Genomic DNA, 17374 nt, shown 5'->3' with positions numbered 1-17374 from the left:
GGGGCAGAGCCTGCCAGCCCAGCCATGCCTTTGACATCAGGCAGGAAGGATCAGAGCTGGCAGTGGTCACAATGAGGGTACCCAGAAAGGGTGGGTGACGTAGGGCTTTTTAGATGGAAGCATGAACGATGCAGTGCACACGGGCCTATAAATGGACCTGCTTGTGAAGGCGCGGCCACTGCACACGTGGTTTATAGCGATCTGAGCCTTATGCATCATCATATGGATCCTCAGGGAAAACCAAGGACAACAACAAACTCCCAGTTTGCTCTCCAGTGTGAGATAATTAAAGGCACCTTTGTGGTGGAAAGTATTGGTTACCTGGAAGACAGACAGCAGCCAGCAATCAGTGCCTTTTCACTGTACAAGTAAGGAAAAAAAGTCCATCAAATCAATTTATTTTTCCAGAAAACACACACACACACAAAGATGCATTTGAATACTCCCACAAATTCATATTTAAGAACAGTGTTTCTCAAATCAGAGCAGTCATCCCAAAGAAACCCAAAGGAAAAAGCAGACACTTCCACGATACGTCCTCGCTCTGTTGAGTCCATCATTCTTAACTCTTGTGAATTGTCACAGTCCTGAGACGAAAGATGGGAATATAACAGGTTGCAGAATTGGAGAACGTGAAATCTTTGTTCCTAATGGTGAAACGTGTTTTTCTCATTTTCATCAGAATGTGTGATCCATGCCATTTGAAATCAAATTCCAAACATGACGAGCCATTAGTGTAATAGCTCATTACTAACAGCGGTCTTATAAATAATACATTCTTATCATGCACATGCAGCTCGCCATGAAGCCAGCAAAAGGTATTTCAGGCCATGGAAGTTGCATCGCGCCAGCGTGGCTCTAGATGAGAAGGACATCTCCATGTGAACCAAGATGGATGCCAATTTTCCCTGCCGAGAGGGAGGCTGGCCGGCTCTCTCTGCACATATGGTAGAGGGATTGGTTAATCAGCGTCTGCTGAGTCTTGGGCCTAAAATTACAGAGAAGCCAGACAACTGTGGCTACGCAGCCTTTGTTCACGCGTGCAAACAAGACAAACAATCACTTGTTATTTGGGAAAAAAATTAAAATGTGTATTTTGGACTTTTATTAAAGTGTCGATGGCTTTATAAAACAGCTGTGTAAATCCAGCCTTTTACAGCTAGTATTTTGGGGAGCGTGTAAAGAAAAGAATATGCATGGAAAAAATTAATTTTTAAAAATTCTTTTTGTATTCCAGTATTTGGGAGAAAGTACAGGGAGTCTTTACTTTTCAAACACATCTTTGAGAACAAGTGGTTTTAAAGCAGAAGAGAACATTTGAGAACAAACAGTTTAATACCTAATTTTTTTCTCTGTTGTTTAAAGGAGTGTTGTAGCTTCTTTCTCTACTTTAGGAAGTTAAAGTATTAACCATTTTCTCTGACTGGGCATTTATGGAATGATGCTGCATTCTTAGGAACAGGGAATGCTGATGATTGTTGAGTTTGTTTTTTTTTTTTTAATTTATTATTTATTTTTGGCTGTGTTGGGTCTTCGTTGCTGCACATGGGCTTTCTCTAGTTGCGACGAGCGGGGGCTACTCTTCGTTGTGGTGCACGGTCTTCTCATTGCGGTAGCTTCTCTTGTTGCAGAGCACAGGCTCTAGGCGCTCAGGCTTCAGTAGTTGTGGCGCACAGGCTCAGTAGTTGTCGCTCGCAGGCTCTAGAGTGCAGGCTCAGTAGTTGTGGCACGTGAGCTTAGTTGCTTCGTGACATGTGGGATCTTCCCGGACCAGGGATTGAACCCATGTCCCCTGCATTGGCAGGCGGATTTTTAACCACTGTGCCACCAGGGAAGTCCTGTTGCATTCTGCTTCCTGGATGGAATGGCTGTCTAGAGAAATAAAGTCTGAATTCTGGTGGGATTGCACCCGCCCAGTAAATGCTGGTTTCTTATAAGAGCTGTCAGAGTCAAATCAGTCACCAGAATTTGCTTAAAACTCACATAATGATCAAAGGAATTATTTATGTGAAATTTATTTATTTTCCTTTTTTCCCAGTTTTATTGAGATATAATTGACACATAACATTGTATAAGTTTAAGGTGTCCAACCTAACATTTTGATTTATGTACATATCGCAAAATAATTACCACCAAATAAGATTAGTTAACCTAAGAACTCTGCATTCTCTCTCGCCTCTTTTAAAATTCTAAATGCTTTCCTTGCAGAGAAGAATGAAATACAGAATTACCGATGGAACATAATAAAGAATTTCAATCACAGTCATCTCTCAATGTGGTATTAAAATTTGATAGAAATAAAATTCGTTAATTTATAATATTTCAGTACCAGTAATAGGTACTAGCTCAGCTAGTTACTCACAAAAAGATAACTTGTTTCCTCTACTCACAATACTTATGACCCCAAATGTGTTGCATTTTTCCCATACCAGCCAACTCTCCAGCTTCCTAGACACCAGCTGGGTGTCCTGCAGTTTGATTCACTTCTGACACTGCCCAGACTTAGCACAGGCCCTACAGTTTAGGACTCAGGCCCACAAGACTGTCCCCTGCCCCTGTCAGATGCCAGTCACAAGACCCAGGTTGTCACCTGTACTTTCAACTGACCGACTCTAAATCAGGGTTTCCCATGACCCCCTCCTCGGGTGTGACAATCTGCTGGAAAAGGCTCCCAGAACTCAGGAGAACACTTTACTTGCCACCATCGATTGATTGTAAAGGATACAATTCAGGAACAGCCCAAATGGAAGAAGTGCGTGGGGGGAGGTGGGGAGGAGGGGGTGGGGAGCTTCCATGCCCTCTCTGGGCTCGCCGCCGCCCAGCACCTCAGTGTGTTCACCAGCCCGAAGATCCCGAGCCCCATCATTTAGGGGTTTCTCTGGTGGTTCCATTAACGACTGATTAAATCATTGGCCACTAGTGGTTGAACTCAATCTCCAGCCCCCTTCCCCTTCCCAGAGGTCGAGGGGACGGGGCTGAAAGTTCCAACCCTCTAATCACAAGGTTGATTCCTCTGGTAACTAGCTCCCATGCTCCGAAAGTCACCTCTTTAATGTAAACTCAGGTGTGATTGAAAGGGGCTTAATTATGAAAAACAAAAGATGCTCCTCTCAGGAAATTACAAGTGTTTTAGGAGCTTTGTGCCAGGAGTGAGGGATGAAGACCAAATATTTCTTATTATGTCACACTGTCACCCTCATCTTCCCACTTATGTATTCCTCATCAAAGGCCTAAAATGATGAGGGCCATTGCAAGAGGTTCAGAATCAGGTAGGATGCTGGGAGGCGATGCAGTTGTAGGTCAGACACACCTGGTGAACAGGTGCAATGAGTTTATTTCACTCAAAGCTTCCCACCAAACCTCCTTCCTCACATCTCCTCCCCATAAGACCATCCAATCAAACAAATAAATTAAGAAAATCGAAGAGTTCCTACCTGATGAGGAGTGAACGACCATGAATAGTCTCTGAACCGGGGGTCAACCAGATGGCCACTGGAACAATGGCCAGTCTTCCTGAGAACCGCATGGTGGAGGGGAGGAGAGTGGATGGGAGTGCTGGGCTTGCAGTGGGGAAATAAAAGGATATGGGGCAGGCAGGGGCGTTGTCTGGGCAAAGTTCCAAAGAGTTTTCCCTAAAGAATGCCCTGGTGGCCTCCCTAAGTTATATACCCACCTCTGGGATTGCCCACAGTGGTCGTCCACGGCATCGTTTTTTGAGCCTGTCCTGTATGCCGTGCATTGCTCTGGACACTAGGGCTGCTCCCTCCCTCAGACATCTCCGGGTGCCCATGGGCTGGGGCTCCTGGGAGTTTCATGATGAGCATTCACCTGAGGTTGGACAGTCATGAGATGTTTTGGACGTTTCAGGTGGAAGGTGTAGCTGTCGGGTTCATGAGCGTGTGCTCGAGAGTGAACATGCAGCTCCTGCATGAGTGCTTTGACTTGGGGCCCTTCCACGGACTCTGCACCCCGCATCCCGATGACGTCCTGGAGCCACCCCAAGAGCTAAGCGTTCAAGGAAGTTCAGGTACAGTGGCCATCACAGGAGCGTGTCAGGAATTCAAGCTTTACATGCTGTGCTGTGCTCTTGGCTACGTGCTGGAACTAGGTGGCACCTACTATAGCTCTGTCTCCAGTCCCCTTTCAGGAGTAGTTCCTGGTCCATCTCATCCTTGTGCATGTATCTGTGAGCACAGAGAGTCAAGGGTGCACTGCAGCCTTGCCACTGAAGGTTTCCTGAATTCAGAACATCTACCTTCAGGATGTTCAGTGTTAGAGGTAAGCTGTGGGGAAATAATTGATAGCATTTCAGGATTTTACTCAGACACACACGTACAACACAAAACCTGAATATGATGAGTGAATTTTTCAAGTCAAGAACTTGAGAAATTATATTAAGTTTTTGTCTTTTTTAAATTTCTTTAAAATTGAAATATATAGTTGATTTACAATGTTGTGTTAGTTTCAGGTGTACAGCAAAGTGATTCAGTTATACATATACATATACATATATATTCAGTTATACATATATGTGTGTATATATATATATACATATATATTCTTTTTCATATATGCCTTTAAGTTTTAATCCCAGCAGTTAGAGCTTCTGTGTTTATGTCTTCAACAAATTATTATGTAATACAGGTCTATTGCAAGTAGTCAATACTTGAACTGATTCTAAAATAATGTCTGTATTAGGATTTTCACCAAGTGAAACTAGGTCGTCTCAAACTTTGGTATTTTAATTTAATGAGGTCTTCCTGCATCCATGAGTATCTCTGAGGTTAAGTGTATCGGTTCTTAAATCAGGCAGATGCAAGGAGAGTGTGTAAATTCACTTCTCCAAACCTGGGTTTCCTCATTCGTAGAATAGGAATAGTAGTAATACCTCCCACGTGGGGTCTCGCCGAGACCACTCACATCCAGGGCTTTATTCAGTGTCTCGGGCAAAGTTAGCACTCAGTCAGCATGGACCATCATCTCGAGCGGTCATTATTATCACTTTGTGGTTGGCCTTTCACCTAGTTGAGTGTTCCCAGGTTAAAATCGGGGCATTTTGAATTGCTCTGCTTTCCTGTGTCTGAAAGATTATACCAAGACTGCTCAAAAAAACAGGAAGAGGAGCATGTTGCGGGCATGATTGACAAGCAGAGGACTTGTTGATCTAAACAACGGCAGGTGTGGGTTTGGCGGATCTTATCCGCTGGATGGGAAACCAAGTGCAGGGAGCTCGTCTGAATGTTCACAGTCGTTACAAAGAGCTTGCAGAGCTGAAGCTGGAGAGGTGGTTCCCTTTTGTATGATGACAGCGCTCTTCCCGGAAGAGAGCTTTGAGGTCTTTAGTGTCTAATGGTGAAGGCTGGCTTGCCCTTGCTTCTCAGCAGAGACGCAGGAGAGTTCTGAAGGACTTTTCAGCATGAGACAGTCCTGAACAAAAAGTTATCATTGTCACTTTCGAATGTATCAATACAATATAAATTCTTCTTGAAGGCAGCATTAAATAAGTTTTATGGCTCAGTTTTCTCATGTCTAAGATGGAGATAAAAATAGTATCGAACCCAAAGAGTTGTTGGGAAGATTAAACGTTAGAATCTACATGATGTCCTTAGCTCTGTGCCAAACACAGAGTAAGTTCTGAAAAAATTGAAGTCGTTTTTCCTCCCCCTGTGACCTTGTCATTATTAAAAATAAATTGAAAAGATATAGTCCTTTCCTGTGTGTTTCTGAGTGGCTCTGAGGTTACATAGAATGACTGGGAAGTTCCTATCTTAGAAACTTTATGGGCAGGAACAAAATTCAAAATTTAGGCTGAACCCTGGACTTCAAAACACACATAATCTATCTAGTACCTCTGGCTAGCAAAAAGCCCCAGAGATATGGAAGCTGAAAGAAGTCTTACTTCTCTCTACCACCTTTAATATTTTTACTTAAAATTAGTTGATCTAGAACAGGATGGTAAGTAAAGGAGATAGGAAAACTTCTCTTGTTATTTTGTGTGCCTTGTTTATTTTTGAAAATCCAGCTTTATGTTCACTGATGCAAAGGTGATTATGAAGTTGTCACTAGGGAGCACTATTGTAGACTTCCAAATAACTCAGGGATGGATTCTCAAATCGTCAGCAGCTCATTATATCTAAGAAAAGAGTCATCAGCACATTTTGCTGCGATCTTGCCATCAACAGCAGCAAAGAATGAGGCTCCAGAGAAAATCTGAAATGTCCTATGATCTGCTGTCCATTTTTTTTCTGATGAAAGTCTCAAGTTAAAGGAAATATAATTTCTCTAAAATATGAACTAAAATGCTTGTTTCAATGGGCACACACCATTATGCCCTATGCCTTCAATTTTGTTTATGCTTTTTACTTTTCAAAGGATTTTCGTATATATCATCTCATTTTATCCTCATAACTTGATGTAGGAGAGCTAGGAAAGGTGACACCTGCCCACACTCCCAAAAGGTGTTACAGCTCAACAGGGGCTGACCCAGAACCCAAATGAGGCTTCGGCTTGGCAAGGTGACTTCTTATCTAGGATGGCTGTGATTGAAAACTCCAATGGTGGGTCTACTACACAAATACATGATCAATTTTTTCACTTCAATGAGTTATTTAATGAGTTATCACTTTTAGGACTTCTAGGTGACGTCTATGTATATGCGCGTGCACGTGAGTGCTTTGGACAACTTCCATCTTCTGGAATCTCCACCTCTGTGTCTGTGGGATTTGCCAGAACCGTGTGAGGCCACTCTGCCCTGCTCCAGAGGCAGGCTGGAAGTGCCAGGACATTGACACCCCAGGAGCAGCCTCTGCTTCCCTATTTCTTGTCCCTGCACCCCTACTGCTACTTTCTCCACCAACTCCCAAGTAAACAGTTTTGCTTGAATCCTTGACTCAGACTGTGCCTCTGAGAGAACACACCCCAAGGCACTGCTGGTCTGGTCTTTTCCCACCAGCTGCGAAAACATTTATTTACACACAACTGACAGGAGTCGGGGTATAAATACCCCAGCTCCCTCACCCCTCGGGTGGCATAGCTCTGAGACATGAGTTTTTTGCTGTTTCTCAACGTTCCTCCAGGATCACCTCCAGCTGGGGATCCGTGTGATGACATGTGTTTTGTTAGCTACCTTCCTTTCCCATTCTCTCTTCCTCACTTCCCTACTGTGCTCCCTGGAGTCACCTCCCAAATGAACTCTTGTTCTCAAATCCTGGACTCAAGGTCTGCTCTTTTCCCACCAGCCGTGAGACTTGCAATTTCACATGAACCTCCACCCTTCCAAGCAGAATAACAACGTCACGGCTTGACATTCCTGAGCTCACACAGTGGTCCCCCTTCTTTAGCTACTGCACACATTGTGATTGGCTTGCTGTCTCATCATTTCAGCCATATCAGAAGTTTCCATTGGATCTAAAAAGTGTAACCATACACATTCACTTTGCATTTTACTTGAATAATTTTTACATGATCCCATTTTTTTAGTCACCTATTCTTCATATACAAATTATTACACACACTTGTACATTTGGGTTTTTATCTACTATACCTTGGGACTAAACTGGAACCAATGTGAACAAAGTCAAAGTGATCGCGGGTGGCCTCGGCCCGCAGCGGCTTGAAGCAGGATTTCGGTTCCCTGACCGGGAATCAAGGTTGGGCCACAGCAGTGAGAGCGCTGAATCCTAGCCAGTAGACCAATATCCAGTGACAAGGCCCTGCCCCTTCAGCTTTGCAGAAATGAATTCCCACAAAGTCGTAAAGTAGTAAAACAAAGTGTTTATTAGGAAAGAGAGTACGTGTGAATAGACACACGGGAGGACTGAGAGAGAGGGTGGTAGTTTAAATCACTTACATGGGGCATTTCTTCTGGGTTTCCTTTGGCCAATCATCTTGCTTTGCCTGGTTCTGAGTCCATATTTGGTTTATCTCAGGGTTCTCCCATGTGTGCGTGCGCATCTCTTAGTCAAGATGGATTCTAGTGGAGAGGCCTATGGGTAGGTTGATATCACTCCCCTTTTGACCTCCAAGGAGCCTTTCTGTGCATGTGTAGTCGGGAAGGTCTCCCTGACCTCGAGAATGAGGAATATGTGGTCTTTTATCTCTTATCTGGGCAGGACTCAGCTCTTCTCTTTCTCCTCATCTTGGAGTTTCTGTCCACAGGGGACAAACTCCAGCTGCTCAGCCTGGGGCCCGTCTATCTCCTGCCTCATAAGGATGCAGATTCTGTCCCAGTATAAGGAAAATCTAGTAAAAGTTTATTTTTTATTAAGTGGAGTACCTAGTTTAGAAGTAACAAGTTCCCCAAATATCGGAAGAATTCATAAAGAGTCATAGCTGCTCAGGAAAGGGCTTTCTGCTTGTGTGGGAGATTGTACTAAATGAAATCTAAGATCCCTCACATGGCAAGAGTCTGAAAGCTTAGTGAACACGCAGCGGCGACCGTATGCTGGCAGTTTATGAATATTTTCCTTCAGCGACAATACAATGGCTCAAGACAATATTTTTTTTTCCAGTTGGCTCCACCACTGACCCTGCCCAGTGACTGCAAATCAGGCTGTCTTTTGTTGACTGCATCATCACAATAAAGACTTTGGAACCAGAGTGAGCTGGCAATTTTCTTGATGACGCAGAAGGCAAAATAGGGCACAGCCTGCATTTCCACAGCTGTATTGGCATCGACACATTTACCAGTTAAAATTAAAAAACTGAAAACAAGTGAAAGACAAAACTTTTGTTTGTCACGTCAGCTGGTGTGACCTGGGGAGTGGGAGTCTCGGTTTTGAAAGAGCCCTGAAAGGTGCATCTCAGTACGTACACAGGGCCCACCACACAGAGTCTCTGTGACCTCGACGTGCCCTTGGCAGGGAGAAATACAATTTCATACAACAGAATCATGGGCGTCCCGAAGAATATCCAAGGCAGCCCCTTGTAACCAACCCACCCAGGAAAAGTGCTGCTTACTCTACATTTATTTTATTTTATTATTTTTTATTTTTTTTTAATTTATTTATTTATTTATTCTTGGCTGCTTGGGTCTTTGTTGCTGCACGTGGGCTTTCTCTAGTTGCGACGAGCGGGGGCTACTCTTTGTTGCAGTGCGAGGGCTTCTCGCTGCGGTGGCTTCTCTTGTTGCAGAGTGCAGGCTCTAGGTGCACGGGCTCAGTAGTGGTGGCTAGTGGGCTCTAGAGCGCAGGCTCAGTAGTTGTGGCGCACGGGCTTTGTTGCTCCGTGGCATGTGGGATCTTCCCAGACCAGGGCTCGAACCCATGTCCCCTGCATTGGCAGGTGGATTCTTAACCACTGCGCCACCAGGCAAGTCCCTTACTCTACAGTTAAAAGGCCCTTTGAAATATAATTTTCATAACATCTCCATCCAAAAACATAGCAATGTTGCCTTTTAAATGAAAGAAAATCACTCTTGCTGTCAGGAAATGTTTCTTTGTGTCTTGTTTAAATTTCTTTCATGGAACTTACACTTGCTTCTTACCTCAGGGTCTCTCCTCTGCAGGGCGAGGAAATGTCTGGAACAAAGATGGCAGGGCTAAGAAACAATGGCTAAACCGAGTCTGATTTATCGGATGGTGATAGCCCAGGTCTTCTATCCTCTCTTCCTAAGGTTAGATTTTATATGCCTGGGTGGCTTTCTGTTTTAGTTTATTCTTCTTTTAACTTGGATTCCAAATGTGGATGAAACACTCATCTACAGAGCATAGCAGTATTTCTGCCAAGAGGTTTGCATTCTGTATCTCAGACCATGTATTTACCACCTGGTTCGTTCCGTAGTTGTTGAACTAGTGACCCACTAGGACTCGGTATACGTTTGCTTGGGCTGTTTTAGCAGAGTATCACAGACCAGGGGGCTTAAACAACAGAAATTCATTTTCTCACAGTTCTGGAAATATAGAAATCTGAGATCAAGGTGTCAGCAGGGTTGGTTTCTTCTGAGGTCTCTCTCCATGGCTTGTAGATTCTTTTCCTTGTGTCTTCACGTGGTTTTCCCTTTTGTTCCTGTCTGTGTCCTAACCTCCTCTTCTTATAAGGACACTAGTCACATTGCCTTAAGGGCCCAGCCATCTGACCTCATATTACTTTATCTCTTTAAAGGCCCTTTCTCCAAATATAGTCACATTCTGAGGTATCAGGGGTTAGGAGTTAAACACGAGTTTTGTGGGGACACGATTCAATGTGTAACACCTAGAATCCAGTGTCAGCGGTTCTCTGGAGCCCTGTGGTCAAGGCTGTATGGTAATAATGCCGATCATGGCAACAAGGTCCCTTCTACTTAATGTTCATGAAAGCCTGATATACTGACTCATATTTGTCACAATTTAAATTTCATCTTTTTTTTTAACCACCAAATGTCTTTTTAGTATATGAAGGTAACAAAATTGCGTTCTTCTAAAACTTTAGCCGCTCTTGCCAACTTTGATTTTCTAGAAGTAACTATGTGAGTTCTAACGCTTTGTTAAAGATGTTGACAAAACAAATAAATAATTCCAGACTTATGCCCAGGCTGACATGATTATCTCCAAGGTTGGCGGTGTCTACGAAAAATTAATCAGTCAATCTAAGAAAGAAATGGGAAATTTTATTGGAGCCAAATTGAGGATTATAACCTAGGAACAACCTCTCAGAAAGCTCTGAGAACTGTTTTACCCCTTAGAGGTTAAAGCACAGTTACACAGGTTTTTGAGACAGAGAGCTGTACATTAAATGATGTAGATAGTTTGCACAATCCAGATCTTTAAGTACAAAGTGGTGGGTCATTGTGATCCCTTACAAGGTCAAGAAGGAATGTTACCTTATTTTTTATTTTTAATTAATTAATTTATTTATTTATTTTTTGCTGTGTTGGGTCTTCGTTTCTGTGCCAGGGCTTTCTCTAGTTGTGGCAAGCGGGGGCTACTCTTCATTGCGGTGCGTGGGCCTCTCACTATCGCTGCCTCTCTTGTTGCGGAGCACAGGCTCCAGATGCGCAGGCTCAGTAGTTGTGGCTCACGGGCCTAGTTGCTCCGCGGCATGTGGGATCTTCCCAGACCAGGGCTCGAACCCGTGTCCCCTGCATTGGCAGGCAGACTCTCAACCACTGCCACCAGGGAAGCCCAGGAATGTTACCTTTTAAGGAGCTGTCTTGTGGGTGCGGGGAGAATGTTGCTGTTTATGGTTGAGCAGGTACTTCCGCCAGTGGGGAGGTCTGGTCCATGCATAATGTCGATACACAACGCAGATGCACAGTAGAGGGGGAGAGAGGAGAACAAGGGGCAGAGAAAAATGTTTATGTTTAAATTTTCCATGACTTGCCTTAGAATATGAATTTTTACTTCATCAACAGTATAAACTCTTGCATGGGTTCCCTGGGTGGAATCCTTGGGCCGGTAACATACCAGGAAGGAGGCCATCCAGACTTGGCAACCAGTCTTGTCAGGGTCATTGCCCCGGAAGCCTTTTGATTATTTAATAAAACCTAGTGCTGATTTTCCACCTTCATTCAGATACTGGTTTCTAAGCCCTTTTGAAATCTTTAAAAACAGCAGCAACGAATGAGGGTACCCTCTGAAGACTCCGTTATTACGCAGAGCGCAGGATGACTGGGAGCCGCCTTCCTACTCTCCTCAGCACTGGGAGCCACTGGTTAAGTGATGATTCTGCTGCGTTCGCCGCCAAGCAGATTCGTTTCTCAGTGGTCGAAATACAAATGCATTTGTATATAGGACCTGGAGGTCTTTGAAAGAAAAGTGGCGTTATTTATATTCGTTATGATCGTTATGTACTGGGATTATTTTCTCAGTAGGCGATGTGTCTTTTGCCCATATTTATGAAGCAGGGGAGAAGGCATTTAATGAATTTCAAGAGTGTATTTGACTGTAAAACACACCTCTCTTAGTACATTCACATGTAAATAACCCTTTTATTTGTTCTCTCTGGTGACCTTTCTTCTTTTGGGGGTAGATCGCACTTTGTTGTTGTTTTATATTTCCAAATGGGAGACTGAATGATAATAATGAAAGATTATGCAAAAAATCCATGTTTAAAATAATGTTGATATGGCACTTGTGTTGCAGGATAATTATAGTAATTTGGCTCTTACACTATATGGAGTCAGGAGTTAGTTGCTAGAAAATACGGTGGTAGGGGTGATTCAGAGGGTTTTCATCCCAACAGGCTGTTTGATCCTGCTGACTTTTCTCTTGAAAATCAATTGCTTGCGATGAATACTCTGAATTCCCCCTTGATTAAATTGGCTGTCGGCGGGCTGCACCCATTGCACTGGGGTCACTGTGAGTTCTGTGTCTGTTTACACAGGGGTTTTGACGACTCTTAAAATATCACGGAGCAAGTTTAATCCAAGCAAGCGAAGCAACTGAAGAGGCAATTGCTAAAAATCAGTCTTTGCACGTGGCAACAAAGGAAAACGTATTAATTCTAAGCCCAACATGAAGCCAATTAATTTCATTACGGGGTTGCAAGCCTTTTCTCCACTGTATAGTGCTCTGGCTTTGGGTGTTTTCAGACTTCCAGGAGCACGTGGGCTCACTCAGTGGAAGACCGGGGACAGTCACCTTGGACGCTGGTTCCGACTTCAGGTTCATGTTTGACGATGTTCCATTTCCCCTCAAGGTTACTCACATATTCAGATTTTCTATTTCTTTTGAATCAACTTTAGGAAATTAGATATTTCTAGAAAAGCATCATTTAGTATACGAAGGTTAAAAAATGATTAGTGTACAGTTGTGGATCTACATATATATGTATCTCCAGTGTGTACGTTTGTATATGTATATATATGTACACACACAAACACATATGTATATAACAATATATATATATACTGTTAAAATGATTAAAGAAGACAATTTAGGTGATATAAACAAACTTTATTTAACACTTCATGAAGTAGACAGTCTCTTTTCAGAGAACTGCAAAATGGGCGAGAAAGCAGGAAGCTTTTATAGGACAAAGAATAAAGAACAAGGAAGAGAAAATACCTGATTGGTCGGGGTCCTGCAGTCACCCTTGTTTGGGGTGAGAAGGTCCAGGGTTGGGTTGGCAGTTGGGGATTGACTGAAGGATAGACTGCATTTCTGGTCGTGTTGCATTTACCAGGACATGAAAGTGACCCAAGTTTTGGTTTGCTGACCTGGCACGCCCCCATCCCCACCCTGGGCAGGAGTGGCTCCATCTTGGGCCTGGAAAGTTATTTCAGCTCTCTATATTATGTCTCCAACTCTGTGTGGAAAAAGACTTGTCTTTTTTTATTGAGTGCTGATTTCAATCTACATAAAATATTTTTAGAGAAAAGAGAAACATAAGTAAATCACAAAACTAACTATACAAAAAATTATTCATAATAAGTGTGGGAAAATATTCAGCTTCCATGAAACTAAAATGCACGTTAAAACCCAAGACGTTTTTCTCCCCGCTCTTGCCTACTAAGTTATAAATATGTGTTGTAATTAAGATGCTCGGTTCTAGGCAAGAAGCTTGGCAACTAGTCCTCGGTTTCTGACAGCTGTGAAGGTTGTATTTCTGGAATACAGTCCAGAAATGGTTACCAGAATCCATTAAGTGCTCATATTCTTTGACCTCAACTGTAGCAAGTCTGAGGAAATAATCCTAAATCTGTAAAAAGATACACGTTCAAGACTTTTCCCTAAGCTTAATCATAATATTAAAAATGAACGAACAGAAAATATCCAAATAAACAGACAAATTAAAAAACCCCAAATCTCCCTTAAGAGAGGGATGGCTAAACTTGTGAGTATTCATTGGACAGCTATGCAGTAGCCTTTAAATTTATTTATTTATTTATTTTTGGCTGTGTTGGGTCTTCGTTTCTGTGCGAGGGGTTTCTCTAGTTGCGGCAAGTGGGGGCCACTCCATCGCGGTGCGCGGGCCTCTCACCATCGTGGCCTCTCCCATTGCGGAGCACAGGCTCCAGACGCGCAGGCTCAGCAGTTGTGGCTCAAGGGCCCAGTTGCTCCGCATGTGGGATCCTCCCGGACCAGGGCTTGAACCCGTGTCCCCTGCATTGGCAGGCAGACTACCAACCACTGCACCACCAGGGAAGCCCTGCAGTAGCCTTTAAAAAGTTTACAGACAGTGAAGGGAAATGGGTACGATATAATCTTACGTGAAAAAAATAAACGTGACGTGAATTGAAGTGTGGGTAAAACTGTCTAAGAAAATGACAACATGGACCTAGTCACAGAAGTGACACTAAGGCAATGCTTTTCTTTTGTTTCTCTGTTTTTTAAAATATGAAAACAATCTTAACTCTACAGAAAAGTTGCAGGTACTTTTTTTCCTTCCTGAACCATTTGCAAGTGAGTTGCTGACATGATGCTGACTCACCTGTGACTACTTCAGTGAGTGTAGTAGTCACTACTTCAGCGAGCCTCAAATATGCATCAAAGTCAAGCAATTAACTTGAATGTGTTACTACCATCTAATCCACAATCCCAGACCTCATTCAAGTTTCTCCATTTGTTCCCATAACGTCCTTGCTAGCAAAAATGTCCCATCCAGAATGACAAGTTGCATTTAGTTGTCATATTATCTTTCATTTTGGAGCAGTTCCTGTCTTCCCTTAATTTTCATGACCTAAATGCTTTTGAAGATTATCGGCCCCTAATTTTGTAGAATGTGCTTCAGTTTGTGTTTGTCTGATGTGGATGAGATTCATGTTGTGCACGTTTGGCAGGACTGTGGTGGGAGAGATGGGTTCTCATTGCATCCTCTCTCGTGTTACACATTTTCAGCCTGTTCTACTGCTGATGTGTGTCACTTGGATCACTTGATTAAAGTGACTCTTGTAGGTAAAAAATGAAAATTATTTTCGCTTACCCCAGCCTGTGCAGAGATCTATAATAACTCCTTTATTCCTGACCTCTCTGTTTGGCTCTATCTTGATTCTCCCTCGGAATCAGCAACTTCAATTTGCTGGTCCTATTTTAAACCCATCTAGGAGATTCAGCTTGGCTTCCCACCACAGCTGCTGTTGCTGTCTCCCCGGATTAATGACACGCTTGGTTTCTCAGAGAGTCAGCACATCTGTGCCTGATCCAGCTTCAGCCTCATAATCGCTGCTACATGGTTCATGTCAAGGAAATGGTTCCAGACTCTCCTTGCAACCAAAATAGACTTCACCCGGGCAGGATCTGCTGCAGCCTCTAACTAGGATGCTTGCAAACTGCATGGACCCAGCTTCCAAGGGCACAGACTGGAGCTCTACCTACAATTTTTTCTCTGCTATAGCTGCTTATAGCTCTTTCTTCTCCCTAAGGTTGTCTTTGCTTTTTAACCTTTCTTTCTTTCTTTTTTTTTTTTTTAAGTTTCTTTTGCTTGATTGGCGTTTTCAAAGAGCTTGCTTTTCAATTTATCTATCAAGTTTGTGGGTTTATTTCTTTTTGAATTTATTAATATCTGCTTTTAATCCTATGACCTCCTTTCCCTTAATTTGGCCTTGTTTTGTTCTTCCTATTCTAGCTGCTTGATTAATTTATTTTCATTTCTCTCTTGTTTGATATAAAAGCATTTGTTGGAAAGAAAAACTTTTCCTCTATCAACTCAGGTCCAAGTGGTCAGGCACCTGCAAACTAACTGACAGTAAACAGATTAACAGGAGAAAAGTTAATTACACATGCAGGAGTACTCTGTAGTGGTGAGTAACTCACTGAATAGCCAGGAGTAAAGGTGTATGTACCAACTTAATCAAAGGAGTGGGAGAGGGTTAGTTAGGGCTTCAATGGGAAAATATGGAAGGTTCTATAGGGTTTTTAATGCTAATGGGATTGTGCCATTAAACCATTGAACTTGCTGCCATGGGCAGAATCATACTGGAAATGTGGACTATATAGTTGAGGTCAATGAAGGGATCATTGATGGTGACCATATCCATTTTGCCAGAGTTAAAAGGAGCTCTGGTGACCAGGTACCCAATATGGCCAAATCTGTTTTCTCTCAGCTGCACCACTGTGACTCAGGAACACGCTGGCATTGCAGAAGAAAATGCAGTATTGACTGAGGAGGAGCAGAAAGCCTGCTTTGCTGGAATTTTGAGGAAGCTTAAATTGGACTTTTAAAAGCTTCTCAAGGCTAGGATGCCAAGCCAAGAACTCACCACCAGATTTCACTGGCAATACCTATAGATTTGGGTGAATTTCCCTCTTCTCAAGGTCCCCCAAAAGATCCTTCTTTACTCACTTGTAATGCTGGGAAACCTGTAAGCCAGGCACTAGATACCCAAGAGGGATTTGTAAGCATTAGCTCCGTAAATCAACCTATTTCCTTAAAACTGTCTGGTCATATTAGATTCTATACACATCATTCTCAAATATGACATTTTAATCAAAACCTTGGTCATATAACCAATGTTTCCAATTATGTTCTATTCCAAGGAGGACAGATTCTTATTAAACCTATGAAAACAACTATATTGTCATGAGAATGAGAATACTAAATAAGAGTTTCTGATTTCTGGAGGGATCAGGCAGAGAGAAAAATATAAATATTTCATTTCTATTTATAAAAGTATAATTTAAACTAGTGTTTACCAGTGAGGAGAGGGAAGTGGGGAGGAGCAAGATAGGGGTATGGGATTAAGACGTACGAATTGTGTTTAAGCAACAAGGATATATTGTATAGCATGGAGAAATATAGTCATTACTTGGTAACAACTTTAAATGGAGTATAATCTATAAAAATATTGAATCACTGTTGTAAACCTGAACTCATAAAATATTGTAAATCAACTATACTTCAATAAATCAGAAATGAAAAACTAAAAAAAGTATAATTTACTAAATTGTTGTAAGTTAAAAATAGCTTAAGAGGGACTTACCTGGTGGCACAGTGGTTAAGACTCCAAGCTCCCAGTGCAGGGGGCCTGGGTGCTATCCCTGGTCAGGGAACTAGATCCCACATGCATGCCGCAACTAAGAGTTCTCATGCTACAACTAAGGAGCTGGCAAGCTGCAACTAAGAAGCCCGCCTGCTGCAGCTAAGACCTGGTGCAACCAAATAAATTAAAAAAAAAAAAAAAAAACCTTAAAAAAATAGCTTAAGAGAAAAAGAAAGTGGTTCCTTAAATCCAGGAACAAATTTTATTTTATTTTATTTTATTTTATTATTTTTTTAGTGATATAGTTCAATCAATATTTCCCTTATTTGTAACTGTTGGTTCTATTCATTGCCCTTGTTCTTTGTTTCTTTTCTTGTCTTCCACTCTTTCTCTGCCTTCTCTTTTTTGTTTGTTTTTTGTTTTATTATTTGGCTGCCTTAGGTCTTAGTTGCAGCACTCAGGATCTTTGTTGCGGTATGTGGGGTCTTTCATTGCGGCGCATGGGCTCTGTAGTTGTGGCACACGGGCTCCAGAGCA

General features: G+C 42.4%; 1 protein-coding gene across 1 annotated transcript in view; it reads left to right on the top strand.

Annotated features, from left to right (window-relative positions):
- CFAP61 (cilia and flagella associated protein 61) overlaps nt 1-17374 on the top strand; it is a 255942-nt gene that overhangs the window by 37284 nt on the left and 201284 nt on the right. Inside the window, exon 8 of the mRNA XM_061208391.1 lies at nt 3868-4027. Coding sequence (XP_061064374.1) covers nt 3868-4027 — 160 coding nt within the window. The remainder of the gene's footprint in view (nt 1-3867; nt 4028-17374) is intronic.

This window comes from Eubalaena glacialis, chromosome 13 (genome assembly GCF_028564815.1).
Source record: "Eubalaena glacialis isolate mEubGla1 chromosome 13, mEubGla1.1.hap2.+ XY, whole genome shotgun sequence".
Lineage (NCBI taxonomy): Eukaryota > Metazoa > Chordata > Mammalia > Artiodactyla > Balaenidae > Eubalaena > Eubalaena glacialis.
This window is presented reverse-complemented; position numbering and strand designations above follow the sequence as displayed.